Here is a 27,648-nt window from a genome sequence, read left to right on the forward strand (position 1 = left end):
AGTTTTAGGTAAGGTAAATAGAAAAAAACGAGAAAAAAAAACTACTTAACCCATTTTTTAAAAAAAAAAAAAAAGAACAGAATGCAGTGGTTTAGATTCTAAAATCACATTAAAAAATTGGAACAACTATATGATAACCCAAAAATTAGATATTGCGATTTTTCCCGTTAATTTGGGGCCCGTGGAATTTTGAAATATAAACAAATTTAAAACCCCGGGGGGAAAGGTAGAACCAGTTAAAATATGGCTAGATTTTTTATAATGATAAAGGGTTGGGGGTGAAAACAAAAACGACCGTACTTAAAATATTGAGTGAAAATTTTTATAGAAATGTGGTTTTGTTCCTTTATCCCGAACTTTGTTTTAATATTGAATGTTTAAGAAAAGAATGGGGGTGGGTACCCAAAATTTTTAAAAGGAACAGTTTTCCCCCTTACACCCCTGAAACTTTAAAAAATTTTATTAAAAACCAAAAGGGCAAACTTATGAGAAAGATGGCCTTTTATTTTAGGAAATAATTATGTATGCGGATCCCTGTTTGGACCCTGCATAAGTAGAGTAACTTAAAATTTTTTTCAAAAAAAATTTATACATTTTTGGGTCATTTTTCACCCCCAAAAAACCCTCCCAGGGAAAAAAACTTTGGAATTGGAAAAAAAAAGACTTAAAAGAGGAAAATTTAGAATTAGCGTACTTTAAAAATTAAAAAAAGGAAAAAATTTCTAAAAAAAAAATATACCGAACGTACGATCTTTTAATTTTTAAAAATTACCAAATAAATTGTGAAAAAATGGTTTTTAAACAAGCCGACTTTTTTTTTTTGGAAACAAAAAAATAGCAAAAAATTTTAATTTTTCATTTTGGGAAAGGGTTAATGTTATTTTCCCCTTTAGATAATTATGTAATCGAACAACAAGAGGAATAATAGTTTTTTAAGAAAAGGAAATAAACGGGGAAAAGTTTTAAAGGCAATTCCCAAAAAAATGAAAAAATAAAAAGGGGCAAAAATCGAATATTTAATTTAAAATTGCCCCAACTGTAAAAGAAATACAAACATTACAGTTATAAAAACACCATCCCGTAAATAAAAAAAGTATTTACCCAGAATTAAAAAAAAAAAATTTTGAGGGGAAAACATTAGATAAATAAAAAGATTATAAAAGGGTGATTTTTTTTAAAAAAAGTTCGTATAATGAGGGGGGGATTTTTGGAAAACCATTTTTTAAAAAAAAATTAAAATTTTTAAAAAAAAGCGCTTTCAAAACCCATGTTTCAACCAAAAATTTAATACGCAAATCGATGTAAATTTTAAAATCTGAAACCCAAAAATTTAATTACAAGGTGGAGTATACCCAAACATTTTTTTCCCGACCATAAAAAACCAAATTTTTTTGGATTTAAAGAACAAAGTAAGAACCCAAAAAAAAGTGTAATACTTTTTTTAAAGAAAATTTTATTTCTAAAAAGAAAAATAATAAATTTTGAAAAAAAGTTAAAAAAAATTAAGTTCCCGGGGAAAATAGTGAAAAAAAATCCCAAAAGTGCAAAAAAAAATTAAAAATAATGATTTTTTTTAAAATAGTAATCTTTTTTATTTCCCTGCCCAAAAAAAATGAAGGAAAGGTTTTTAAAAAAAAAATTCCCTGGTTTAGATTTATCGAACCCTTTAAAATTTAAATTATGATGATAATGAAAGAATATTTCTACATTTTTTCGGTTATGTTTTTTTCTTTTTTAATGAATTTTTAAAAGGGAAAGGGAAACCCAAACTTTTCTTCCCATGTTCAAATTGTTGGAGGTCAACATTTGTGGAAACCCCTTGGGCCGTATTTACTATGGGGGTTTAATGCCTTTTAAATATGATAGTTTTTTTGATACTCCCTTCCCTTTTTAAAAATTTGACATTATTTTTTTTAAAAAAAATAATTTAAAAAAAGATACCTAATCTGGAACAAAATAAAATTAAAATTTTGAAAGTTAAACCCAAACAGCCAGATCTTGCATTATGTGGAATATTTGCGAGCATTTGCCCGTATCAATAGCCCTTTGGAGAATCCTTTAAAAAAAAAATTCAACAAAATGTCCAAAAAAGCGTAGACCTTGTTTTGGAATCATAAAAGAAAAAAAAATTATTACCTTTCCCCAAGAATAAAAAAACAAAAAATTAAATAATGAAAAAAATTTATATTGATATTTTCACTGTTTAAAAAAATTGAAATTAAAAAATTAAAAAAAAAAAAACTAAATTTAATGTTACAGAAAAAGAAAATAAAAAAAACAACAAAAAGGGAAATTTAAAAAAATTTAATAATATGGAATTAAAATTTCACCCAAAACAAAAAAAAGTACCCAAACCCTTAATTTAAATTATAATTAAAACAAAGAGACAAAAATAATTTAAAAAAGAAATAAATATTTTGATCACTAAAAAAATTTAAAAAAATTTAAAAAGATCCCCGGGGGTTCCCATGTTTTAGGGGGAAATTTTTAAATGGAATGTTTCCTAAGGTTTTAATTGAATTTGGGGAAAGGACATTTTCCCCTTGATTTAAAAAGTGGAAATTGAAATTGGACATTGTTTCCCCTTGAGTTTTAAGTGTGAATTAAAAATTGGACATTGCTTCCTTGAGTTTTAAAGTTGAAATTTTTAAACTTGGACCTTGTTCTTTGAGTTTTTAAAAGGAAATTTGAAATTGGCATTGTTCCAGGTTTTTAATGTCAATTAAAAAACTTGCACTTCTTTTTTTTTTAAGTTTTAAAGGTGCGAGAGAAATTGATTTGGGTTAGTTTTTAAGGGCAAGTATTTTTTTTTTTTTTTTTAGTGAATAAAATTTTATACGGCCTAAAAGTTGGGGTTCGGTAAAAACCTGCAATTGTTGTTTGGGGTTTTTAAGTGTTTATTTAAATTTCGCACAAAGTTTCTCTATGGGAACCCCAAAAAAAATATAAAAAATTACATTGAAAAAATTAAAGTTAATAGGGGGAAGTTTTGGCAAGGTTTCTATTTTAAACACTTAAAACCCAAAAGCTGTGGGGTTTTACTCGAAACACCCCTTTGGCCGATACAAAATTTTTAAAATTACTAAAAAAAAAAAAAATATACTTTCCCCAAAAAAATGAACCAAATGGATTTCCCCCCATTTCGAAATTAAAAAATTCTTTAAGGGAAAAACCCGGGGGGTCCCCAAGTTTCAATTTGCCCCACTTAATAACCAAAAGGGAAACAATGTCCAAGTTTTTAAAATTTCCCAATTTAAAAAACCTAAGGAAGAAAACCCAAAAGTTTAACTTCAATTTAAAACCTAAAAAACAAGTCCAATTTTATTTACACTTAAAAACTCTAAGGAAGCCCCCCTCCCAAAAAGGGGTTTTCAATTTGCACACTTAATAATTTTGGGGAAGCAATGTGCAGTTTCATTTGCACATTTTTTTTTTTTATTTTTTTCAAAAATCGGCAGTTCTCGCCGGAGTTCTGCAAAATTTCCTAAGTCCCAAAAATTTTTTTTTTTTTTTTTTTTCAAAAATCGGCAGTTCTCGCCGGAGTTCTGCAAAATTTCCTAAGTCCCAAAAAATATTTTTTTTTTTTTTCAAAAATCGGCAGTTCTCGCCGGAGTTCTGCAAAATTTCCTAAGTCCCAAAAAATATTTTTTTTTTTTTTTTTTCAAAAATCGGCAGTTCTCGCCGGAGTTCTGCAAAATTTCCTAAGTCCCAAAAAATATTTTTTTTTTTTTTCAAAAATCGGCAGTTCTCGCCGGAGTTCTGCAAAATTTCCTAAGTCCCAAAAAATATTTTTTTTTTTTTTTTCAAAAATCGGCAGTTCTCGCCGGAGTTCTGCAAAATTTCCTAAGTCTCAAAATTATTATTTTTTTTTTTTTTCAAAAATCGGCAGTTCTCGCCGGAGTTCTGCAAAATTTCCTAAGTCCCAAAAAATATTTTTTTTTTTTTTTTCAAAAATCGGCAGTTCTCGCCGGAGTTCTGCAAAATTTCCTAAGTCCCAAAAAATATTTTTTTTTTTTTTCAAAAATCGGCAGTTCTCGCCGGAGTTCTGCAAAATTTCCTAAGTCCCAAAAAATATTTTTTTTTTTTTTTAAAAATCGGCAGTTCTCGCCGGAGTTCTGCAAAATTTCCTAAGTCCCAAAAAATTTTTTTTTTTTTTTTCAAAAATCGGCAGTTCTCGCCGGAGTTCTGCAAAATTTCCTAAGTCCCAAAAAATATTTTTTTTTTTTTTTCAAAAATCGGCAGTTCTCGCCGGAGTTCTGCAAAATTTCCTAAGTCCCAAAAATTTTTTTTTTTTTTTTTTTTTAAATCGGCAGTTCTCGCCGGAGTTCTGCAAAATTTCCTAAGTCCCAAAAAATATATTTTTTTTTTTTTTCAAAAATCGGCAGTTCTCGCCGGAGTTCTGCAAAATTTCCTAAGTCCCAAAAAATATTTTTTTTTTTTTTTTTAAAAATCGGCAGTTCTCGCCGGAGTTCTGCAAAATTTCCTAAGTCCCAAAAATTTTTTTTTTTTTTTTTTTCAAAAATCGGCAGTTCTCGCCGGAGTTCTGCAAAATTTCCTAAGTCCCAAAAAATATTTTTTTTTTTTTTTTCAAAAATCGGCAGTTCTCGCCGGAGTTCTGCAAAATTTCCTAAGTCCCAAAAAATATTTTTTTTTTTTTTTTTTTCAAAAATCGGCAGTTCTCGCCGGAGTTCTGCAAAATTTCCTAAGTCCCAAAAAATATATTTTTTTTTTTTTCAAAAATCGGCAGTTCTCGCCGGAGTTCTGCAAAATTTCCTAAGTCCCAAAAATTTTTTTTTTCTTTTTTTTAAATCGGCAGTTCTCGCCGGAGTTCTGCAAAATTTCCTAAGTCCCAAAAATTTTTTTTTTTTTTTTTTTTTTAAATCGGCAGTTCTCGCCGGAGTTCTGCAAAATTTCCTAAGTCCCAAAAAATTTTTTTTTTTTTTTTTTAAAAATCGGCAGTTCTCGCCGGAGTTCTGCAAAATTTCCTAAGTCCCAAAAAATATATTTTTTTTTTTTTGAAAATCGGCAGTTCTCGCCGGAGTTCTGCAAAATTTCCTAAGTCCCAAAAAATATATTTTTTTTTTTTTGAAAATCGGCAGTTCTCGCCGGAGTTCTGCAAAATTTCCTAAGTCCCAAAAAATATATTTTTTTTTTTTCAAAATCGGCAGTTCTCGCCGGAGTTCTGCAAAATTTCCTAAGTCCCAAAAATTTTTTTTTTTTTTTTTTCAAAAATCGGCAGTTCTCGCCGGAGTTCTGCAAAATTTCCTAAGTCCCAAAAAATATATTTTTTTTTTTTTGAAAATCGGCAGTTCTCGCCGGAGTTCTGCAAAATTTCCTAAGTCCCAAAAAATATTTTTTTTTTTTTTCAAAAATCGGCAGTTCTCGCCGGAGTTCTGCAAAATTTCCTAAGTCCCAAAAAATTTTTTTTTTTTTTTTCAAAAATCGGCAGTTCTCGCCGGAGTTCTGCAAAATTTCCTAAGTCCCAAAAATTTTTTTTTTTTTTTTTCAAAAATCGGCAGTTCTCGCCGGAGTTCTGCAAAATTTCCTAAGTCCCAAAAATTTTTTTTTTTTTTTTTTCAAAAATCGGCAGTTCTCGCCGGAGTTCTGCAAAATTTCCTAAGTCCCAAAAAAAATTTTTTTTTTTTTTTCAAAAAGGGAAGTTCTGTCCGGAGTTCTGCAAAATTTCCTAAGTCCCAAAAAAAAATTTTTTTTTTTTTTTAAATCGGCAGTTCTCGCCGGAGTTCTGCAAAATTTCCTAAGTCCCAAAAAATATTTTTTTTTTTTTTTCAAAAATCGGCAGTTCTCGCCGGAGTTCTGCAAAATTTCCTAAGTCCCAAAAAATATTTTTTTTTTTTTTTTAAAAATCGGCAGTTCTCGCCGGAGTTCTGCAAAATTTCCTAAGTCCCAAAAATTTTTTTTTTTTTTTTTTCAAAAATCGGCAGTTCTCGCCGGAGTTCTGCAAAATTTCCTAAGTCCCAAAAAATATTTTTTTTTTTTTTTTTCAAAAATCGGCAGTTCTCGCCGGAGTTCTGCAAAATTTCCTAAGTCCCAAAAATATTTTTTTTTTTTTTTCAAAAATCGGCAGTTCTCGCCGGAGTTCTGCAAAATTTCCTAAGTCCCAAAAAATATTTTTTTTTTTTTTCAAAAATCGGCAGTTCTCGCCGGAGTTCTGCAAAATTTCCTAAGTCCCAAAAATTTTTTTTTTTTTTTTTTCAAAAATCGGCAGTTCTCGCCGGAGTTCTGCAAAATTTCCTAAGTCCCAAAAAATATTTTTTTTTTTTTTTTAAAAATCGGCAGTTCTCGCCGGAGTTCTGCAAAATTTCCTAAGTCCCAAAAAATTTTTTTTTTTTTTTTTTTTTTAATTTTTTTTTTTTTCAAAAATCGGCAATTCTCGCCGGAATTCTGCAAAATTTCCTAAGTCCCAAAAAAATATATATATATAAATTTTTTTTTTTTTTTTTTTTTCAAAAATTGGCAGTTCTCGCCGGAGTTCTGCAAAATTTCCTAAGTCCCAAAAAATATTTTTTTTTTTTTTTTTTTTTTTTTTTTTTTTCAAAAATCGGCAGTTTCCCTCGCCGGATTTCTAGCAAAATTTCCTAAGTCCCAAAAATATATATATATATTTTTTTTTTTTTTAAAATAATTCGGGCAGTTCTCGCCGGAGTCTGGCAAATTCCATCCGATCTTAGTCCCAAAAAAATATTTTTTTTCTTCTTTTTCAAAATCGCAAGTTTCTCGCCGGAGTTCTGCAAAATTTTCTAAGTCCCAAAAAATATTTTTTTTTTTTTTTTTTTTTTTTTTTCAAAAATCGGCAGTTCTCGCCGGAGTTCTGCAAAATTTCCTAAGTCCCAAAAATATTTTTTTTTTTTTTTTTTTTTAAATCGGCAGTTTTCGCCGGAGTTCTGCAAAATTTCCTAAGTCCCAAAAAATTTTTTTTTTTTTTTTTTTAAAAATCGGCAGTTCTCGCCGGAGTTCTGCAAAATTTCCTAAGTCCCAAAAAATATTTTTTTTTTTTTTTTTTTCAAAAATCGGCAGTTCTCGCCGGAGTTCTGCAAAATTTCCTAAGTCCCAAAAATTTTTTTTTTTTTTTTTTTCAAAAATCGGCAGTTCTCGCCGGAGTTCTGCAAAATTTCCTAAGTCCCAAAAAATATTTTTTTTTTTTTTTCAAAAATCGGCAGTTTTCGCCGGAGTTCTGCAAAATTTCCTAAGTCCCAAAAAATATTTTTTTTTTTTTTTTCAAAAATCGGCAGTTTTCGCCGGAGTTCTGCAAAATTTCCTAAGTCCCAAAAAATATATTTTTTTTTTTTTTCAAAAATCGGCAGTTCTCGCCGGAGTTCTGCAAAATTTCCTAAGTCCCAAAAAATTTTTTTTTTTTTTTTTCAAAATCGGCAGTTCTCGCCGGAGTTCTGCAAAATTTCCTAAGTCCCAAAAATTTTTTTTTTTTTTTTTTTTTCAAAAATCGGCAGTTCTCGCCGGAGTTCTGCAAAATTTCCTAAGTCCCAAAAAATATTTTTTTTTTTTTTTTTTTCAAAAATCGGCAGTTCTCGCCGGAGTTCTGCAAAATTTCCTAAGTCCCAAAAAATATATTTTTTTTTTTCAAAAATCGGCAGTTCTTGCCGGAGTTCTGAAAATTTCCTAAGTCCCAAAAAATTTTTTTTTTTTTTTCAAAATCGGCAGTTCTCGCCGGAGTTCTGCAAAATATTCTAAGTCCCAAAAAATATTTATTTTTTTCTTATTTTTTTTTTTCAAAAATCGGCAGTTCTCGCCGGAGTTCTGCAAAATTTCCTAAGTCCCAAAAAATTTTTTTTTTTTTTTTTTCAAAAATTGGCAATTTTCCCCGGGGGTTTTCCAAAATTTCATAAATCCCAAAAAATTTTTTTTTTTTTTTTTTTCAAAAATCGGCAGTTCTCGCCGGAGTTCTGCAAAATTTCCTAAGTACCAAAAAAATTTTTTTTTTTTTTTTTTTTCAAAAATCGGCAGTTCTCGCCGGAGTTCAGCAAAATTTCCTAAGCCCCAAAAAATATATTTTTTTTTTTTCAAAAATCGGCAATTCTCGCCGGAGTTCTGCAAAATTTCCTAAGTCCCAAAAAATATATATATATATTTTTTTTTTCAAAAATCGGCAGTTCTCGCCGGAGTTCTGCAAAATTTCCTAAGTCCCAAAAATTTTTTTTTTTTTTTTTTCAAAAATCGGCAGTTCTCGCCGGAGTTCTGCAAAATTTTCTAAGTCCCAAAAAATATTTTTTTTTTTTTTCAAAAATCGGCAGTTCTCGCCGGAGTTCTGCAAAATTTCCTAAGTCCCAAAAAATATTTTTTTTTTTTTTTTTTCAAAAATCGGCAGTTCTCGCCGGAGTTCTGCAAAATTTCCTAAGTCCCAAAAAATATATTTTTTTTTTTTTTTCAAAAATCGGCAGTTCTCGCCGGAGTTCTGCAAAATTTCCTAAGTCCCAAAAAATATTTTTTTTTTTTTTTTCAAAAATCGGCAGTTCTCGCCGGAGTTCTGCAAAATTTCCTAAGTCTCAAAATTTTTTTTTTTTTTTTTTTTCAAAAATCGGCAGTTTTCGCCGGAGTTCTGCAAAATTTCCTAAGTCCCAAAAATTTTTTTTTTTTTTTTTTTTTAAAAAATCGGCAGTTCTCGCCGGAGTTCTGCAAAATTTCCTAAGTCCCAAAATTTTTTTTTTTTTTTTTTTCAAAAATCGGCAGTTTTCGCCGGAGTTCTGCAAAATTTCCTAAGTCCCAAAAAATATTTTTTTTTTTTTTTTTTAAATCGGCAGTTCTCGCCGGAGTTCTGCAAAATTTCCTAAGTCCCAAAAAAAATATATATATTTTTTTTTTTTCAAAAATCGGCAGTTCTCGCCGGAGTTCTGCAAAATTTCCTAAGTCCCAAAAAATTTTTTTTTTTTTTTTTCAAAAATCGGCAGTTCTCGCCGGAGTTCTGCAAAATTTCCTAAGTCCCAAAAAGTATTTTTTTTTTTTCAAAAATCGGCAGTTCTCGCCGGAGTTCTGCAAAATTTCCTAAGTCCCAAAAAATATTTTTTTTTTTTTTTCAAAAATCGGCAGTTCTCGCCGGAGTTCTGCAAAATTTCCTAAGTCCCAAAAAAATATATATATATATTTTTTTTTTTTCAAAAATCGGCAGTTCTCGCCGGAGTTCTGCAAAATTTCCTAAGTCCCCAAAAAAATATATATATATTTTTTTTTTTCAAAAATCGGCAGTTCTCGCCGGAGTTCTGCAAAATTTCCTAAGTCCCAAAAAATATATTTTTTTTTTTTTTTTTTTCAAAAATCGGCAGTTCTCGCCGGAGTTCTGCAAAATTTCCTAAGTCCCAAAATTTTTTTTTTTTTTTTTTTTTTTTCAAAAATCGGCAGTTCTCGCCGGAGTTCTGCAAAATTTCCTAAGTCCCAAAAAAATTTTTTTTTTCTTTTTTTTCAAAAATCGGCAGTTCTCGCCGGAGTTCTGCAAAATTTCCTAAGTCCCAAAAAATATATATATATATGTTTTTTGTTTCAAAAATCGGCAGTTTTCGCCGGAGTTCTGCAAAATTTCATTGTCCCAAAAAGTATTTTTTTTTCTTTTTTTTATTTTATTTTATTTTTTTTTTTTTAATTTTTTTTTTTTTTTTTTTTTTTTTTTTTTTTTTTTTTTTTTTTTTTAATTTTTTTTTTTTTTTTTTTTTTTTTTTTCAAAAATCGGCAGTTCTCGCCGGAGTTCTGCAAAATTTCCTAAGTCCCAAAAAATTTTTTTTTTTTTTTTTTTCAAAAATCGGCAGTTTTCGCCGGAGTTCTGCAAAATTTCCTAAGTCCCCCCAAAAAAAAATATATATATATGTTTTTTTTTTCAAAAATCGGCAGTTCTTGCCGGAGTTCTGCAAAATTTCCTAAATCCCAAAAAATATATATATATATATTTTTTTTTTTTTCAAAAATCGGCAGTTCTCGCCGGAGTTCTGCAAAATTTCCTAAGTCCCAAAAAAAAAATATATATATATAATGCGTCAGACGAGATAATTGATATAACATGTGAAACAAGTAATCCTGTAACAGTAAATGATACAAACAATATCACATCTGAAACAACTACTCTTAATATAATTGTGGAACGTGCAAGTGATACTGAGATAATTGATACTGTACAGGTTGAAAATATTAAAATAATTGTTGATAAAGAAAAGGGACTTGTTCAGTCAGATGAAGAGGAACATATCGAGCAGAAAGAAAACAAACTTATAGAATTTGAAATGTGCGAAATTGATGATTTTCAGCTTGCCAATGCTATTCGTCATCTGGTACGTATTTATGTTTAGTATATTATTTAGAATACTTGTTGTGCCTTTTTGGAATTATAAAAAAATAATTAAATATTTTAAATATATTATGTTAAAGAAAATATATTTCTATTAATAAAAAAGCGTTTATTTGTGTAAAGATATTAAAACTAATTTTTTCTTTTATATAGGATCTGAAAACATTTTTAAAAGAAACTAGCACCGGCTATATCATTTTAAGCCACTATGAAACGCATGGTCAATTAAATGCAGTAATGCGTAGAAAATTAGCAGATGTAGTAATGACACATTTGCCAATTGCTATCACCAAGAAACCATATCCGTAAGTATAATACAAAGCACAAATATATACACATAAGTAAATAAAAACATATAAAATAATATAAAATAAATAAAACAAAATACTATAAAATAATATAAAGTAATACTTACTTATATTTATATTTGCTTATTATTTAGGCTTGAATTGAAAAATATGCACATTAGAGAGCTTGCTATAAAAGTAACTAATTATTTTAAAGAAAAACCTGAATTGTATTATGTGCCACCCTTACATGAAGGGCGACACCAAAAGATTTCAAAAGGAATATTTGTCGATCGATATCGCTACAATCGTAGAGATTATATAAAATCTGGATTAGTGGAAACAAACAAAAAATATCAAAAAAATAATAATATGTCGGGATTAACCGTGGAAATAAATACGGAATATAAGTGAACTATTACTATTGTTTTTGCTGTAATTATTACTATGGAAGACATGTAACGTAACATCAATATATTAACTATTTTTTTTTTGAAAAATAAATAAATAAAAGTTACTCTATACATAAGAAATATTTACTATAAAATGAAAAATACATATTATATGTGTAGGTTTAAAATTGTGCGAACCTCATCTGCAATGGTTAAAATATATTCAGGAACCATGGACCGATGTTGTTGAACATTGGGAGGCAAGTCGACTTGCTAGAATAATGGATACGACTACACACAAGGATAGAAATGTTCATCTCATTTTTACGAAATAGCCAATTTTAAAACATCCGCAGGGTTACAAATTGGTGAATATTTTAGCAGCAATATTTTTATTTCGAAAAGTTCGTAGAACCCATGTAACTAATCATTTTTAACAATTTTTACAGATCAAATCTGATTATACTGCACAATTTGGAAACATACTTTCTATATACAATGAATGGCCAGAGTTTTCACGAAAAATATATGCTCTCATGAAAATTGAAATTAAAGATAAAGTATATGAGGAACAATTAAACCAAATAAATGAAAATACATCAGAAGGTAACACGTAAAATTAACATTTTCTATTATTATTCAATCTAATTATTTTGCTATTATAATATAGATACATTTATTTCATAATTCCTCAATTTTTTTTAGAAGGAAGAAATATTAGACTCTTAAAACTATTGCCAGCATTATGTATCCCAACAATGAGAATTCGTAAAGGTACGAGAAGCATGAAACCTACAATAAGTGAATCATTAAATTCTTTTATTTTATCAGTAAATGTAAGTAATATTGTTATATCCTTTATATTTTATGTAAAACAATTTTATGTATGTAAAAATATAATTGCTGCAGTTGAGCTGAAAGATATATTTATTTCTTGTTATTCCAGAGTTTTGCAGATTTTGAACGTGATATTGAACGTCAAAGGAATAGAGCAGCTGCGTTAAATTTGACTCTGCAACCATTTATTATTTTCGTAGGACGTGACGCTGGCTCAGTTAACGCATACTACGTTTGCATCGATAAAACATTTAACAAAATTGAAAGTGCTCTTAAAGCTGTCGACGTATGCTACAAGTGCTTTTTTGTATTGCATGGGTGCTATCCTAAAGAATCTTAACAAATATGGCTTCTGATACAAAAATGTTTATATAATATGACAACTGAGCACGATGTATGCAATAACAAAGTTACATTTATCGAAATGGCTTTAAGGAAGATGTGAAGAGATTATTTCTTTATTTTTTTTTTTTTTAAATATTTTTATTTTACGAGAGATAATGATTTTGCGATAGAGAGATTATTTCTTTATTAATTTTTTTAAATATTTTTATTTTACGATAATGATTGATTGAAACACCCGACTCTGCTATGCGCTATAAAATTACTTTTATGTATAGATACGTTTTCCTTCGCGATTACGACAATCGTATTGATAATAAAAAATTGCTTTTTGCTACGATATTTTATCTACACGGTAAAATACTTTATTATCTTATAAGTAAATACATTTTTTAATTAAAAAAGTGGAGAATGCCAATGTTGGATTAAATTTTATATTACTCTTCACATTTTTGCAAGTTCAAAAAAAATTTTAATTTGCAAATATAGTATATTATTTCTTCAGAATAATTTATAGTATAACTAATTGCCGTCAAAATAAACTAAAAAGTTTATAAATTTAAAAAACTCATAAATCTAATTGTAAGTAAATATTACTATATGTAACAATAAACTAAATAACAATTTTACTTATCTTCTTATTTGTTATATGATACTCATAATCCAGCATCATTATTCATAGCTGTCTAATTAAATCAAGCCTTTATGATGTAGGTACTTATTACTTTAAATGTGTTAAAAACTTTGTAACAATATTCAGAATTTATTGACATTGATCTCTTATAAATAAGTAAATCAATAAAACATTGAAGACGCTTTCACCACGAAAGTTGGATTAATTCTCTGCCGACGATGCTCATAAAATGATTTCTATCTTTCTCAACCGGAGATCATGCAATATATCTAACCTTTTTTTTATTTCGAGCAACACATTTATTCTATGATATATTCAATAATAGCGTCATATGTCCACTCACATGGCTATAATATATCTCAGTACATGATTTAATCGTTAAAGCAAACTTATAAAAAATAAATTTAAAAACAAATTAAAATTTCTTCCTTAGAATATCTTTATTATAAAAGAAAAATTATAAAAATCTTAAAAAATTCATGAAACATCTGTGTATTAACATTGTAGATAATATATATATATATATATATATATATATATATATATATATATTAATACACAGATGTTTCACAGTTAATACACAGATGTTTCATGAATTTTTTAAGATTTTTTAACCCTTAACCGGAACGCGGGGTGTCAAACACCCCAAAACGAAGTTTATGGGCTGGTATCACAGTCTTCGATTAACGTGATTCTCCGATTAAACTCACTCTGCATCTCTTTCTAACTATCCCCCTAGAAAGAGACGAAGAGTGAGTTTAATCGGAGAATCTAGGGAGAATCACGTTAATCGGAGACTGTGATACCGGCCCTAGGCGTCTTTTTCGGTCGGTTAATCTATGAATTTTTGCATCACAGTGCCATCTGTCGTTAGTTCGGATCACCAATGACGCATTCCAATACGTTCCACCTGGCAGAAATCGTTAGTGCCTTTCCAAACACGATTTGAATCAGACGTGTCATGATTGCTGGGGTGCTGAACACCCCAAATGCAGGTTTCGTAATTTTCTATTGAAAAAAAGTTTTTTTATTTTCTATTTGTAGTGACTCGACGCTGTTGTATGAACGTAAGTATCCCATAAAAAGTTGAAATAATCAAAATAATAATCATAATAATCATAATAATTGATCATTATCATAATAATTGATCTTTATGTAAAGCAATAATTTTATACTTTAGGAAAATATAAAGACTTTCTATGAAAATCTTACAGTAAAATTGATTATATATTATCCCTGACTTAAAGATAAAATAAAAATGAGTTTTCTTATAAAAATCAAGATTTCAGTTCTAGAAAAAAGGGGCACAAACGATCATGAAAATAAATACCTTTTTTTAAATACCCACTACAATCATAATTTTTTTCGTAAAGTACTCTATTTCAAGAATATCATGTTAAATTTTTTTCAAAAAATATCTGTCATGGAGTCCAAAAACAACGACAGGGCGGTTGTCAATAAACAGCCCCCTAATGATGAAGCTCCACGATGACACTCAAGGGATTATATTCAGGAGATGAAAGACCAGGGACGTAACACTGCCCCCCTCCATCAAGATTGTCGTCCCGACAATCGAAAACAAGGAGCATCCATTGTTAATCCAAAGTTCTGTGCTCCGATGTCGACTTTATGATTCCCGCGAATATCCCTGTTCTACCCTGGGCTCTTGCCACAGGTTTACTGAACAATCCGCGATTCTGGATCTCGTCGTACATCCGCACAAATTGTCGATTCCAGGGCAACGACGAGTCTTTCTGCCCTACCCTGGGCTGCCGCCGCAAGTTACCGAGCGATTCCGTCAATTTGGACCTAATCGACTTCCAGAGTCCCTCGAAGACAAGTCCCGGTCTCCCTACGTCCTCCGGTTCAGACAAGGGGGGGGGGTATCCTCCGTGGACCCATCGTCCCTCATGGACTCCCCATGTCCCTGTCTCGGCATTTGCCCAAAGTCCCGCGGGAAAACCACGGATCAAAAAACCGCGGGCGAAACAGTCTTCTTAAAATAGAAGATACCCAACAAAATTTTATCCAACAAGGTGTGACTCGTCGTTCAGCCAATCCGCCATCTTCAGGAAAACGTTTTTCTCAAGGCAAACCTTGCGACCGCGCGCTTTGGGGGGCGAGGCCGGAAACGATCCGACGAGCATGCTCGACGGAGAGGATACCGACTGAGGGAACGAAGGCGACAATTGGCAACATGAGACACCCAAGCCGTAGTGACCTACAGAGGCAATGGGCCAGAGAACCACTCCGCGGACCTGACGAGTGTGCGATGTCAAATTTACCGACGGAATAAGGTCCCCGAAAAGAGCACTGACTTCGAGAACAAGATCGCCCAACGGTCTTACCAGGACCTGGGATACCCTCCCAGGGGGTCGGCGCCATCGTCCGGCGAACTCCCGGCGAAACACATTTTCGCCAGGGAATCAGCCATCCAACGGTCTTACCAGGACCTGGGATACCCTCCCAGGGGGTCGGCGCCATCGTCCGGCAAACTCCCGGCGAAACACATTTTCGCCAGGAACTCAGGTATCCAACGGCCCTACTAGGACCTGGGACACCCTCCCAGGGGGTCAGCGCCATTGTCCGGCAAACTCACGGCGAAACACATTTTCGCCAGGAACTCAGTCATCCAATGGTCTTACTAGGACCTGGGACACCCTCCCAGGGAGTCGGCGTCGAGGTCAGACAAGTTCCCCGGGAAACGCATCTTCCCCGGGAACAAACGACGTAATTCGTCGCGAGAGGTCCTGGGACACCCCCCAAGGGGGTCGACGTCGAGTTCCGGCGAAGATCCCCAGGAAACGCACCATCTACGGGAACAGTGGCCCGGAACGACGAGACCAGGTCCCGAGAAACCTCGCCAGAGGATCAACGTCAACGGCCGACGACATCGACGTCACCCGAACATCTTCTACAGGGAGAACACCCATATTCGTCATCGGGAGCATCTCCAAGGAGGTGCGCAAGGGTCGGCGCCGTGCGCGTCGAAATTTAATCGCGAGTGAAAACCTGGTGCAGCGGTGCCAAGGAGGGAAGGTTCTCGCACTGCGTTGCGCGTGGAAATTTCCACGGGAATCTTCTAGAACGGGCGTAAACGGGAGATGCGGAAAAGGGCACGCGAAAGGGTAGTGAAAATCATCGTCTTTTCGCGGGATCGCGCCAGATGTGCCGGCCGCGAACAATAGACAATCGAGAAAGTTCCGAGGAGTGGGAGCGCGCCGGCATAAGTGGGGAGCCCAAGCGAGAGCGACCGCTCGAGGCAGTCTCTCGGGTATAGCCGTGGCGAACACACGTATCACACTCTGTACGATCGGCATACGCGTTATACTTTACAACCGAGAACTCCCGCGTGCTATCGCGTTAAATTACTCGTCTTAACTAACAGCGAGGGGCAATTAATTGCCAAATACAATCGAGTGTAAGCAACAATACGCGAGTTGAAATTCGGATACTTGGTTAATTAACGGAAGTGCAATTATCGAGTATATAACAACCACGGGCATTGGGTCACGCGGATACAGAATATTGTGCGGACATTATTAATCATTGTATTTAACCACCGAATACTCGTTCGTTAAAACTGCGCACGAACATTGTATAATAGAGTGATGGTCATAGCCGAGTGCGTGATCATAGTTAACAATCGTGGGACATAGAGTCCTCCAATCGGAATAATTATCTGGAATAAAAGCATCGTGACGACTAAACAAATAAGCCGAAATACGCAAATCGAATAATTGTGCAACTTTATTGAAATAAAGCGACGTTCACACCGAGGCGAGAAACTCGCGTTGTGAGACACCTTTATGATATTGTGAAACGGCCTGTAATGTTGAAATGATGATCTGGAATTAAAGATTAATTAATTCTGAAACAAATTCTCCTGATTAATTATAAAAAATTATCGATACTTACCTTCTACTTACCTTGTCCTTCGACGATGATCCAACGTTGGCCAGCGGCAATCCGGTATGCGATGTAAAGCGAGGATCCGGGGAAGCAGAGCAGCAACAGAACAGCGATCCATCCGAGGCGGGAACCTGAAAGAAAAGAAGCGAATTAGTACATAATTAAAACATAATTATCGGGACTTACCCTTATCTGGTATGCGAGGTAAAGCGAGGATCCAGAGACGGGTAACGGCAACGGCGATCCATTCCGGGCGTCGATCTGCAACAAAACCATAAAATAATTATCACATAATTATTTTATAATTACTTACCTCTATCTGGTATGCGATGTAAAGCGAGGATCCAGGGATGAGAAGCAGCAACGGTGATCCATCAGGGACATCCTTCTGAAACAAATAAATCCTATTAGCGTCATGCAAATAATCGGGGCGTTGATGCAAACTTACCTTCTCGGTAGACTAAGGTAAAACCGAGTGGCGACCGTTTGATAGGAATATTATCCGCCGGAATCGGGCTCAACTCGTGCCGTCCGGTCACAACCTCTCCTTAGATCGGAAGTCTCCTAAGACGGAAAAATAAATTACGCAGTAACTACTTAATTTATTTACATTTAAATTAAAATATCCCTCCCGAATTTAAAAAAAAAATTTTTTCAATCTTTTTTATTAGTTTTCTAAACTTCTCTCGAGAAAAGGAGCTAATCTATCTGAATGTACAATTTTCCTCCTATGTCTAGACGATCTCTCTATACAAAACACCACGTCACTAAGTTTTTTCACTATCCGGAATGGACCTTCCCAACTTCCTTGTAACTTTGGAGTTTTTCCTTTAATTCTTCGAGGATTATAAAACCAAACTTTCTGTCCTACCTCAAAAAGAATTTTTCTGGCACCACGATCATAACGAAGCTTCATCTGAGAAGATTTCAGATTCATTTGCTCTCTAACTGAAAAATGGATTTCCTCTAATTTTTCCTTTAAATTTCTTATAAAATTCCTTTCCAAAAGTCCTTCTTCAGCAGATTCAGGATTTCCCCGTAAAAGATCCACCGGTAACCTAAGTTTCCTACCAAAATATAACTCCGCCGGAGTCACTCCAGTGGTTTCATGTTTTGAAGATCTGTAAGCTAATAGAAACATGGGAATCCACCGATCCCAGTCCTTTTGATCCACTAACGCGTATTTCGCCAAGAAATTTAAAATAGTCTAATGCTGACGTTCTACTTGTCCGTCAGATTGAAGATGAAGGGCGGTGGTTCTAGTCTTCTTTATCCCGAGTAATTTCATTAAATCTGAGAAAAGTTGTGATTCAAAGTTCTTCCCTTGATCGGTGTGAACTTCACTTGGAATTCCATGCCTTGAGATAAATTGATTAACAAAGACTTCAGCGACCGTTTTAGCTCTGATATTTTTAATAGGAAAAGCCTCCACCCATTTAGTGAAGTAATCTATCTGAAGTCCCAAAAGATAATGACGAAAAAACTTTATAGCATCTACTATCGCTAAAAGTTCCCGACGAGTAACACAATAGTTTCGTTCGGCTTTATTAAGCACACGACTAAAATAAGCAATTACTTTCTCTTCTCCATCTTGCTTCTGAGACAACACTGCACCGATTCCTATATTTGACGCGTCAGTATCCAATAAAAATTCTCCCTTTTTTCTCGGAAAAGAAAGAATTGGAGAAGAACATAATAAAAATTTTAACTTTTCAAAAGCTTTCTGACATTCATCTCCCCACACGTATTTAGTTTGACCCTCTGTTAACATGTAAAGGGGCTTAGCTAAAGAAGAAAATCCTCGAACAAATTTACGATAATAAGAACAAAATCCTAGAAAACTTCGTAATTGTTTTTTTGTGTGAGGTATTGGACAATCTTTGACAACGGAAATCTTATCGGGATACGTAACAACACCCTCCGCAGAAATCACATGACCCAAATATTTTAAGCTTTTACTAAATAACACACATTTCTTCGGGTTTATTTTTAAATTCGCTTCTCTTAATCGTAAAAATACTGTTCTAAGATTGTTTATCATTTCAATAAAACTTTTCCCAAAAATTATCACATCATCCAAATATACAAGGCAAATCTTTGATAATAAATTTTGTAAAACCTTTTCCATAAGGCGTTCAAATGTTGCAGGGGCGTTACACAAACCAAAGGGCATATTTGTAAATTGCCAAAGTCTTTTACCGATTGAAAAAGCCGTTTTCTCTTTGTCTTCGGGACGGATCTTAATTTGCCGATACCCACTTTTAAGATCAAGTGTGGAAAACCAAGAATTACCTGCTAGCTGGTCAAGAATATCATCAATTCGGGGAAGGGGATAAGAATCCTTAATAGTCACCTCGTTTAATTTTCTATAATCAACACAGAACCTTATAGAACCATCCTTCTTTTTAACCATGACAGCAGGAGAAACCCATGGACTATGTGACTCCTCAATTACTCCACGTGAACTCATATCTTCCAAAATCTTATCGACTTCTTCCCTCATTTGAATCGGAATCCTACGAGGAACCTGTTTTATAGGAGGAGAATCTCGAACAATCACAATATGTTCTACAACATTACAATTTCCTGCAATAATGTTTTCAGAAAATAAATCATCAAATTCATCAAAAAAATCAACAAAACTTTCTTTTTCTACTTCAGTTAAATATGGAGAATTCATTTCATAGAGTTCTTTCAAGGGGATCGGAATTTTTTTAAAAAAATCTTCAATTCTAGCTATTTCTTTTTCAAATATTGGACTTCCAAAAACCGATTCAAAGACTTTCTAAATTAACCATTTTAAAAAAATTTATTCCCAAAAGACATTCATCATTTATGTCTGCAATAAACATTGGAATTTCTAACGAGTATTTCCCTAGTTCAACTTTAATTTCTGCCCAAAATTCTACACAAACTTTTTCTCCGGTGGGATATCTCAAATTAACAAAGTTCTTACAAATCTTTCTCTTCTCTTTATCAACAAATTTGCTATTTATTATGGAAACATCGGAGTCCGTGTCGACCTTGAAAGAACACACTTTATTATCAACTTTTCCCTTGTAAATGAAGTAATCGTTATTCTTAATTCTATTAACATTTAAAACAATTTCCGAGAAATTTTTAACGGAAGCCAAACTCTCCCCAGCAAGCTCGGCTAAACCAAGTTTTTCTTTTCCGTAGGACATTCGTACCGGAAATGTCCGATTTTCCCACACGTCCAACATTCCCTTCGGCCGGCGCTAAATTTGCTGCTTGGCCAATTTCCTTTTCCGTTATTTTCTTTCTTATCTTTTTCATCCCGTTTGCCTTCTAATTTATTATCCTGCGCGCTCTTTTTTCCTATATTCAAAAATTTGTTATTAAAATTAACATTTCCTCTCTTTTTCTCGTAACCCTCCCCTTGAATTATTTTTATTGCTTTTGCCCTTTCAATTGCCAAACTCAAAGAGGTTATATTTTCCAATTGTAAAGTTCGTTTGACAAAACTATCATATATCGCCGAAATAAATTGCGCGCAGGCGATTTTATCTCGGATTTCGTGTGGGCACTCGGGATACGCAAAGCGAACCAATCTATCAAGTTCTGAACCTAATGTTGCCAAATCGTCCCCAAACTTTTGTTTCCGATTTGTAAATTGTACGTAATAATTTTGTGATAAGTGTCTTTTTCCAAAACGTAATTCAAGCTTTAATTTTAATTCATTAAATTCTAAATTGGACACGTCTTCTACCGTCTCTAATACCGAACGCGTTTTTCCTTTCAAACTCGAAACAAGTGCAATAGTCTTTGTCGCATCATCCCAACTATTTGCCCGTGCAATTAAATTAAACTGCGAGAAAAATTCACGAAGAGATACTGTCCCGTCATAAGTATCAGGTTTTAATTTGAATCCTAATATCGCGCAAAAACCATTCTCTCCCACATTTAAGTGCGCACCCGAATTTCCACACGTTTTATTAATAGAAGGACTTAGCTGTAGATTTTGTGGTCAAGAATAAATCTCCTTTAATGTTTGAAGTTCCTCGTCGTGACGACGCAGCATCGCCGCGATTTCATCCTCTCGACGTACCTGCTCCTGTCGCATCTCCCGCATTTCAAAAAGGAGAGTCCAAAGAGCTGTGGATTCCGTTACCGCCGGTTTTCCTACGACTTCCGGTAACAAGCCCGTTTGCTCACTTGACTCCTCGCTGCCAGTCGTTCGAGACGGAGCTTGTGAACGAGTAATCCTCGGGGAATGCATCATTTTTGATGTTCCGTTCCGCTGCGGTGATATGTTCCTTCGATCCCGGACGAGCCCCCAAAATGTTACGTCTTCCGGACGTTCTCTCACGAATCACTCGCACACCCTCACACTCCCGGAACGCGCCCGAAAAGAATAAAAGCTCTTAAGGTGGTACTGAGTTTTAATATGATAATCCAGTACAAAAGAACAATGCAATATAATATGTAATATCCGCAAATGCTCATTGACCTCGAAAGCGTCTGCACGATGCGACACCAGACCAAATCTGTCATGGAGTCCAAAAACAACGACAGGGCGGTTGTCAATAAACAGCCCCTTTAACGATGAAGCTCCACGATGACACTCAAGGGATGATATTCAGGAGATGAAAGACCAGGGACGTAACAATATATATATATACTAATATATAAAATCTTTACGGGTGGTGTATGTTTGAACGTTAATAACTTGAAAACTATTGGACCGAAATTTTATTACAAGTATATAAAATAGGGGTAGAATTTTCTGGAATGTGCTATAGAGCATGTATTTTTTCGTTACCGATTTTCTGGAAACCGATTTTTTTAATTTCTTTCATTCTTACGGGTAAAAGAATTAAAAATATCGGTGTCCAGAAAATAGATAACGAAAAACTATACACTCTATAGCACTTCTCGGAAAATTCTACCCTTATTTCATATACTTGTAGTAAAAATTCGGTCTAATAGTTTTTAAGTTATTAACGTTCAAACATACATCACCCGTACAAATTGGTAAGAATTAGAAAAATTAAAAGAAAACGTTATTAACTTAAAAACTATTGGACCGAATTTGTATTAAAATCATATAAAATAGGGGTAGAATTTTCCGGAAAGTGCTATAAAGTGTATAGTTTTCCTTTATCTTTCTGGAAACCGATTTTTTTAATTTTTTTAATTCTTACGAGTGGTGTATGTTTGAACGTTTTTAACTTAAAAACTATTGGACCGAATTTTTATTAAAACTTGTTCAAGATTCCGTTAACGTTGCGCCGTTCGATCAGATGGCAGCATCGATCGGGTAACGACGCTCGATCACCGCGGTAGCTCGCGCCCGCACGGGCGCGCTCATCGCCAACGTCTTCCTCACTTTTGTACAAATGGCCGCGCGGTGACTAGACGCATAACGTGTGCTCTGTACGGTTCGATCATTGACTTCGGTTAATCGCGCACATCGCAGTGCTCAAGCTGCTTTAGATCGTATCATAAACCATGTGAAATAGACAACACGACAGCTCAAGCTCACACGTGCGCAAGTGCCGACCGCAAGTGTCTCATCGGCTCACGGGCGGCTCACCACATGAGGAGGGCAATTGATATAATTGTCGCTTGCCTGCAACGATCATACAAAGACGTCTCTTTTATACACCGCTCATCGATTCTCAGGTCAGACTGTAACAACTTTGATACATTAAAGACGGCTCAGACTGTGGTCTAAATTACACAAAAAATAAAGTGAATAATTAGTGAACACCTTCCACGCGCGTCCTTCTCATCCCGCTCCCATCGTCGGGATTAATCAGCGATTTCGCGAACATTTGGTCCTTCGAGCCGGATGCGTGGAACCTAAAGTGTAGCTCGGACACATATCATGTGAACAGGGCATGCCTTTCACGACATGCCACGTGGACATTATCGCGCGCTTCCGCGAGTGAAGTACAGACATTCTCACGCGCGCTCGCAAGTGTTACGAAAACATGCTCACGCGCTCCCGCGAGTGAAAGTAGACTTTTTCACGTGCTCAATACATGACATTGTATAGACTCTCGATTTGCGTAGTGTTGCTCTACCGTGTTTCTCGAACGTTCTCGCCTCGTGCAGTAGTTCTCATACGTGTCTCGACACATCTCAGATCTCTCGTCGGGCGCAGCTCATTGACGTCTCATCATGCCGGATCCCGCTAAAACCGGGACGGGCGGCAAGACCCCGCCATTGCTCGAGCTGCCGGACGACAGGCGCACCTCAGATCGCCAGGCCTCACCGGTGCGTTTGTCTGCGGAACTCACGTTAAAGGTGCAGACACAAATGAACCACATCGCGACAGTGCGGAAAATCGGCGAGACGTTGCCATCGACTCCAGATGACACGTCAGTGGATGAGGTCCTGCAGATCTCGATCCAGCTCGAAGAAGTGCACAAGGCATTCCTCAAGGAACATGCCTATTTCGAGGTCTCATGGCCGGCGGCGCTCATCTCTCACGAGTATTTCTCAAAAAACGCCTTCGCCGTGGAGGCGGAAGAGTGTATGACGGCTCGTCGCGCTCTGGCAAAGCTCAAGGGCGCATTGGCGAAAAAGTTCGCTCCTCGACGGCTCATCAGGCGGCAGCTCAACCGGCACGCACCGATACATCAGACGGCTCAACGGAGTACCCGTGCGACTGCTGTAACGGCACGCACTTCGTGGTGATGTGCCCTAAATTCAGGGAGCTCTCACCGGACGATCGACAGAAACTAGTGATCTCACGGAGGCTGTGCTTTAACTGCCTCGGCCGTCACAACGTCCGCTCATGCAAGAGCTCACGGGGGTGCAAGAAGTGCACCCACCGACATCATACGACGCTGCATGAGGCACATCAGACCGACTCATCATCGACGCCTATCACCAGCTCTGCTGCGTCAGCTCAATAGGAAGATGGTGCAATCGTCGCTCATTTATCTTTGGCCCGCTCATTACACTCAACATTTCTAGCTACGGTCCTGGCTCAGATAAGCTCATCTGTTCATACTCAATGCGTATGGCCTTTCATTGATTCAGGTCCAGAACTTGCCTTTGTTTCAGAATCTCTCGTTCGCCAGCTCAACATCACTCGTCATCATTACGTTATTCTCATCACTGGAATTGGTGGCGGAAAGTCCACGCAAACTCGAGGAGTTGCATTACTCAAGCCCCGCTCACTTTGCTCAAGATCAGACGTCATTATTCAAGCTCACATTCTGCAGACGTTAACAAACATTCTGCCATCATTAAACGTTGCACCACAGGAATGGCCGCATCTCACCAAGTTAACCTTGGCTGATCCAGATTTTCTGACACCACGGCCAGTGGATATTATCATTGGAGCTGTCTCATATGGGCAGATCATCAAGCCCAACATCATCAAACAAGATACATGGATGCCAATTGCGCAGCTCTCAATTTTTGGATGGCTCGTTCTCAGACCTGTCGACACATCATCATCGGCATCTGCTACAGTGCATCATGCATCGGTTCAGGAGAGGGAAGATGCTCTCGACGAGTTACTGCCGAAATTTTGGACACAAGAAGAAGTGCCTACGAGCAACAATCTTGATCTTACTCCTAACAAACAAAATGTGAAAAACATTCAAGAGTACTGTCTCACGGAATTCAACAAGTCGATACACAGTTCGACTTCCACTAAAATCATCACCTGATACACTCGGCGACTCGTATCTCACCGCGCATCGATGTTTGAAAAGCTTACAAAGAAAATTCTCTCTAGATGACAACTATCGACGTCTGTATCACCAATTCATGACAGAATATCGAGATCTCAATCACATGAAGAAGGCTTCACCCGCTTCCAGTCAGCACACGCAATATTATTTGCCACATCACGGAATGCTTAAACCAGACAGCGCAACCACGAACGTACGTGTGGTATCCAATGGCTCAAGCGCATCTACATCTGGCCGCTCCCTTAATAATATCATGCACACGGGAGCCAAGTTGCATTTAGACGTCACCAATGTCTTGCTCTGGATTCGACAATTTCGGCATCTAGTTGCCACGGACATCACCAAAGAGTATAGGCAGATCAACGTGCATGAAGATGACTAAAATTTACAACGGACTCGCTGGATAGATGAACAACTCAATGAAGTGCCATATTACCTAACAACGGTCGATATGTTGATGACAATTCTGGAGGCGACAACACCTCTCAGCAAGTAGTAGAATTCAACACTGCTCAACGGACTTGTGCATGGCGGGCGGCTTCCCATTAGCAAGGTGGCATGCGACTTATCAAAACGTACTCACTGCGGTTCAAGCAGAAAAGGACCAGGACTCACAAACTACATTGACGATTGCGTAACCAAAAGACTCGGATTACGATGGCTTTCTCAAGAAAATTCATTCACATTCTCAACAAGGATCTCGTTGCATCCGATCATCTCACCAAACGCCTCGTTTTATCTGAAGTGGCTCAGATATTCGATCCACTAAGCTTTGCATCACCAGTCGTGATCAAGGCGAAGATGCTCTTGCAGGAGCTTTGGCTACATGAAGCTCCAATGGGATGAACCACTGCCATCCCAGCTCTCATCACGGTGGCTCATTATCAGAAAAGAACTCACAAGCTTGCAAGATCTCAATACCTCGGTGGTACAACTAAGGTAGCACCTCTCAAACTACATAGGGCCCCTCGTCAGTGGAATTTTACGGCTTTTCTGATGCTTCTCAACTGGCAATGGCTGCAGTCGTATTTATCACCGTCCACGACTCTAATGGCGCCACGATTTTATTGGTGTGCTCCAAAACCAAGGTAGCACCGCTCAAGCAGCTCACCATCCCGAGACTTGAACTCACCGCAGCACTGCTGCTCTCAAGGCTCATGCAATACGTTCAAGCCACCTTGAAGTTGAACGTCACAGCAACTCACCTGTGGACGGACTCTGTTGTGACACTCACGTGGATCAAATCTCATGCATCGCGCTGGAAGGATTTCGTGAGAAATCGAGTGTCTCAAATTCAAGAGCTCACTGCGAACGCACATTGGAAATACGTACCTGGTACGTCCAACCCAGCCGACTGCGCATCACGAGGATTAAATACTGCTCAACTCCAAAGCCACTCATTATGGTGGACGGGACCACCGTGGATACTCACCCCTGAAGCATGGCCATCACAACCCGCGCTTTCGGACGAATTGAGTGCGCATGAGGCTCGTCCAGGCACTGCGCTACATGCGGCTGCATCTCAACCGGGCTATAACTGGGATCTGATATATAGGTACTCAACTCTCAACAAGTTATTAAAAATAACAGCTCTTTGTTTCAGATTCATATCGCTTCTGGGAAGGCGCCGACGCACGCAACTGGACTTACACTCAGCTTTGGAGGAGGCCAGATTGTTCTGGATTAAGGCTACTCAAGCGGCATACTTTACGCACGAGATCAAGATGCTCACGGCCAACTCGAGACTACCAACTGCTCACGCATTCAGTCGATTGACTGCGTATATAGACGCTCAAGGGATCATCCGAGTTGGCGGCCGCCTCAACCAATCAGCACTAGCTCAAGACAGCAAACATCAGGCGATTTTGCCTTGCCACGCCCGGCTCTCAACCTTGATCATTTCACATGCCCATCTGCGTACCCTGCATGGAGGAACACAGCTGACATTGGCTCATGTCAGGCAAAGTTACTGGATCATCGGCGGACGGGCTCCGGTGAAGTCTCATATTCTGCGGTGTGTCGTGTGTGCTCGGCAGAGGGGGATCCGTGCTCATCAACTGATGGGCTAACTACCTCTCTCTCGGGTTACGCCGTCACGTCCGTTCACTCACACAGGAGTTGACTATGCCGGACCGCTCACCATCAAAACATGGAAAGGACGAGGTGCGAAGACATACAAGGGATGGATCTGTGTGTTCGTCTGCTTCTCCACCTCCGCAATTCACCTTGAAGTAGTCAGTGATTACTCATCAGAAGGATTCATCGCAGCCTTCTGAAGATTCTCAGCAAGAAGAGAAATTGCTCAGACCATATACTCGGACTGCGGGACAACATTCATTGGAGCAGACGCCGCGCTCAAGAAAATGTTCATCCAGAGTTCCCAAGAACATCAACGAATCGCTCAAATTCTACAACGTGATTGCACCAGATGGGAGTTCAACCCACCAGGCGCTCCACACATGGGGGGCAAGTGGGAGGCGGTGGTGAAATCGGTGAAGTTTCATCTGAGACGGACCATCGGGGAGACTTTACTCACGACGGAAGAACTCACAACGTTGCTTACGCAAATTGAGGCCATTCTCAACTCACGGCCTTTAGAACCGCTGAGTGACGACCCTGAAGACGTCTCTGCGCTCACACCAGGTCATTTGCTCATTGGAGGTCCACTCACTACCATACCCGAGCCATCTCTGATTGACCTAGCAACCTCACGACTATCTCGATGGCAGCTCATCCAGCAGCGTGTTCAACAATTTTGGGCACAATGGTCGGTTCATTATCTGCAACGCCAGCAGGCGATATCCAAGTGGCATCATTCTAACAACAACATCAAGGTGGGGTCCATCGTGCTGCTCACCGACGAACGCTCTCCACCGTGCAAATGGCCACTCGCCAGAGTAACAGCTTTGCACCCCGGCAAGGATGGACTCACCAGAGTGGTTACCCTCAAGACGGCCACCACGACACTCACTCGGCCAAGTGCCAAGCTTGCGATTCTACCCATCGCAACCGAATGAAGGATCAAAAGTAAGGAATCATCAACAAGGTTGCTGATGGCGGGCGGAATGTTCGAGATTCCGTTAACGTTGCGCCGTCCGATCAGATGGCAGCATCAATCGGGTAACGACGCTCGACACCCGCACGGGCGCGCTCATCGCCAACGTCTTCCTCACTTTTGTACAAATGGCCGCGCGGTGACTAAACGCATAACGTGTGCTCTGTACGGTTCGATCATTGACTTCGGTTAATCGCGCACATCGCAGTG

General features: G+C 36.9%; 3 protein-coding genes across 3 annotated transcripts; all 3 read left to right on the forward strand.

Moving 5' to 3' along the window:
* The first annotated feature begins 7,855 nt into the window (after nt 1-7,855).
* LOC143908457 (uncharacterized) lies at nt 7,856-12,024 on the forward strand. The gene is made up of 3 exons (XM_077426122.1): nt 7,856-10,286; nt 10,457-10,608; nt 10,746-12,024. The coding sequence occupies exons 1-3, from the start codon at nt 10,239-10,241 to the stop codon at nt 11,002-11,004; spliced, it is 459 nt and encodes a 152-aa protein (XP_077282248.1). The 5' UTR covers nt 7,856-10,238; the 3' UTR covers nt 11,005-12,024.
* Nucleotides 12,025-25,396: 13,372 nt separating this feature from the next.
* On the forward strand, nt 25,397-26,452 carry LOC143908458 (uncharacterized). Its single transcript, XM_077426124.1, has one exon. The coding sequence runs from the start codon at nt 25,397-25,399 to the stop codon at nt 26,450-26,452; it is 1,056 nt and encodes a 351-aa protein (XP_077282250.1).
* Nucleotides 26,453-26,746: 294 nt separating this feature from the next.
* LOC143908459 (uncharacterized) lies at nt 26,747-27,400 on the forward strand. The gene has a single exon (XM_077426125.1). The coding sequence runs from the start codon at nt 26,747-26,749 to the stop codon at nt 27,398-27,400; it is 654 nt and encodes a 217-aa protein (XP_077282251.1).
* Nucleotides 27,401-27,648: the final 248 nt, after the last annotated feature.

This window comes from Temnothorax americanus, unplaced genomic scaffold (assembly GCF_048541705.1).
Source record: "Temnothorax americanus isolate GAGA-0224 unplaced genomic scaffold, ASM4854170v1 Scaffold96, whole genome shotgun sequence".
NCBI classification, from domain to species: Eukaryota; Metazoa; Arthropoda; class Insecta; order Hymenoptera; family Formicidae; genus Temnothorax; species Temnothorax americanus.

Coding starts and splice junctions, on each gene's coding strand:
- LOC143908458 (XM_077426124.1), top strand. CDS start 25,397: ATGGCTGCAGTCGTATTTATCACCGTCCACGACTCTAATGGCGCCACG.
- LOC143908459 (XM_077426125.1), top strand. CDS start 26,747: ATGTTCATCCAGAGTTCCCAAGAACATCAACGAATCGCTCAAATTCTA.
- LOC143908457 (XM_077426122.1), top strand. CDS start 10,239: ATGTGCGAAATTGATGATTTTCAGCTTGCCAATGCTATTCGTCATCTG. Junction 10,287..10,456: donor CCAATGCTATTCGTCATCTG/GTACGTATTTAT, acceptor TCTTTTATATAG/GATCTGAAAACATTTTTAAA. Junction 10,609..10,745: donor ATCACCAAGAAACCATATCC/GTAAGTATAATA, acceptor CTTATTATTTAG/GCTTGAATTGAAAAATATGC.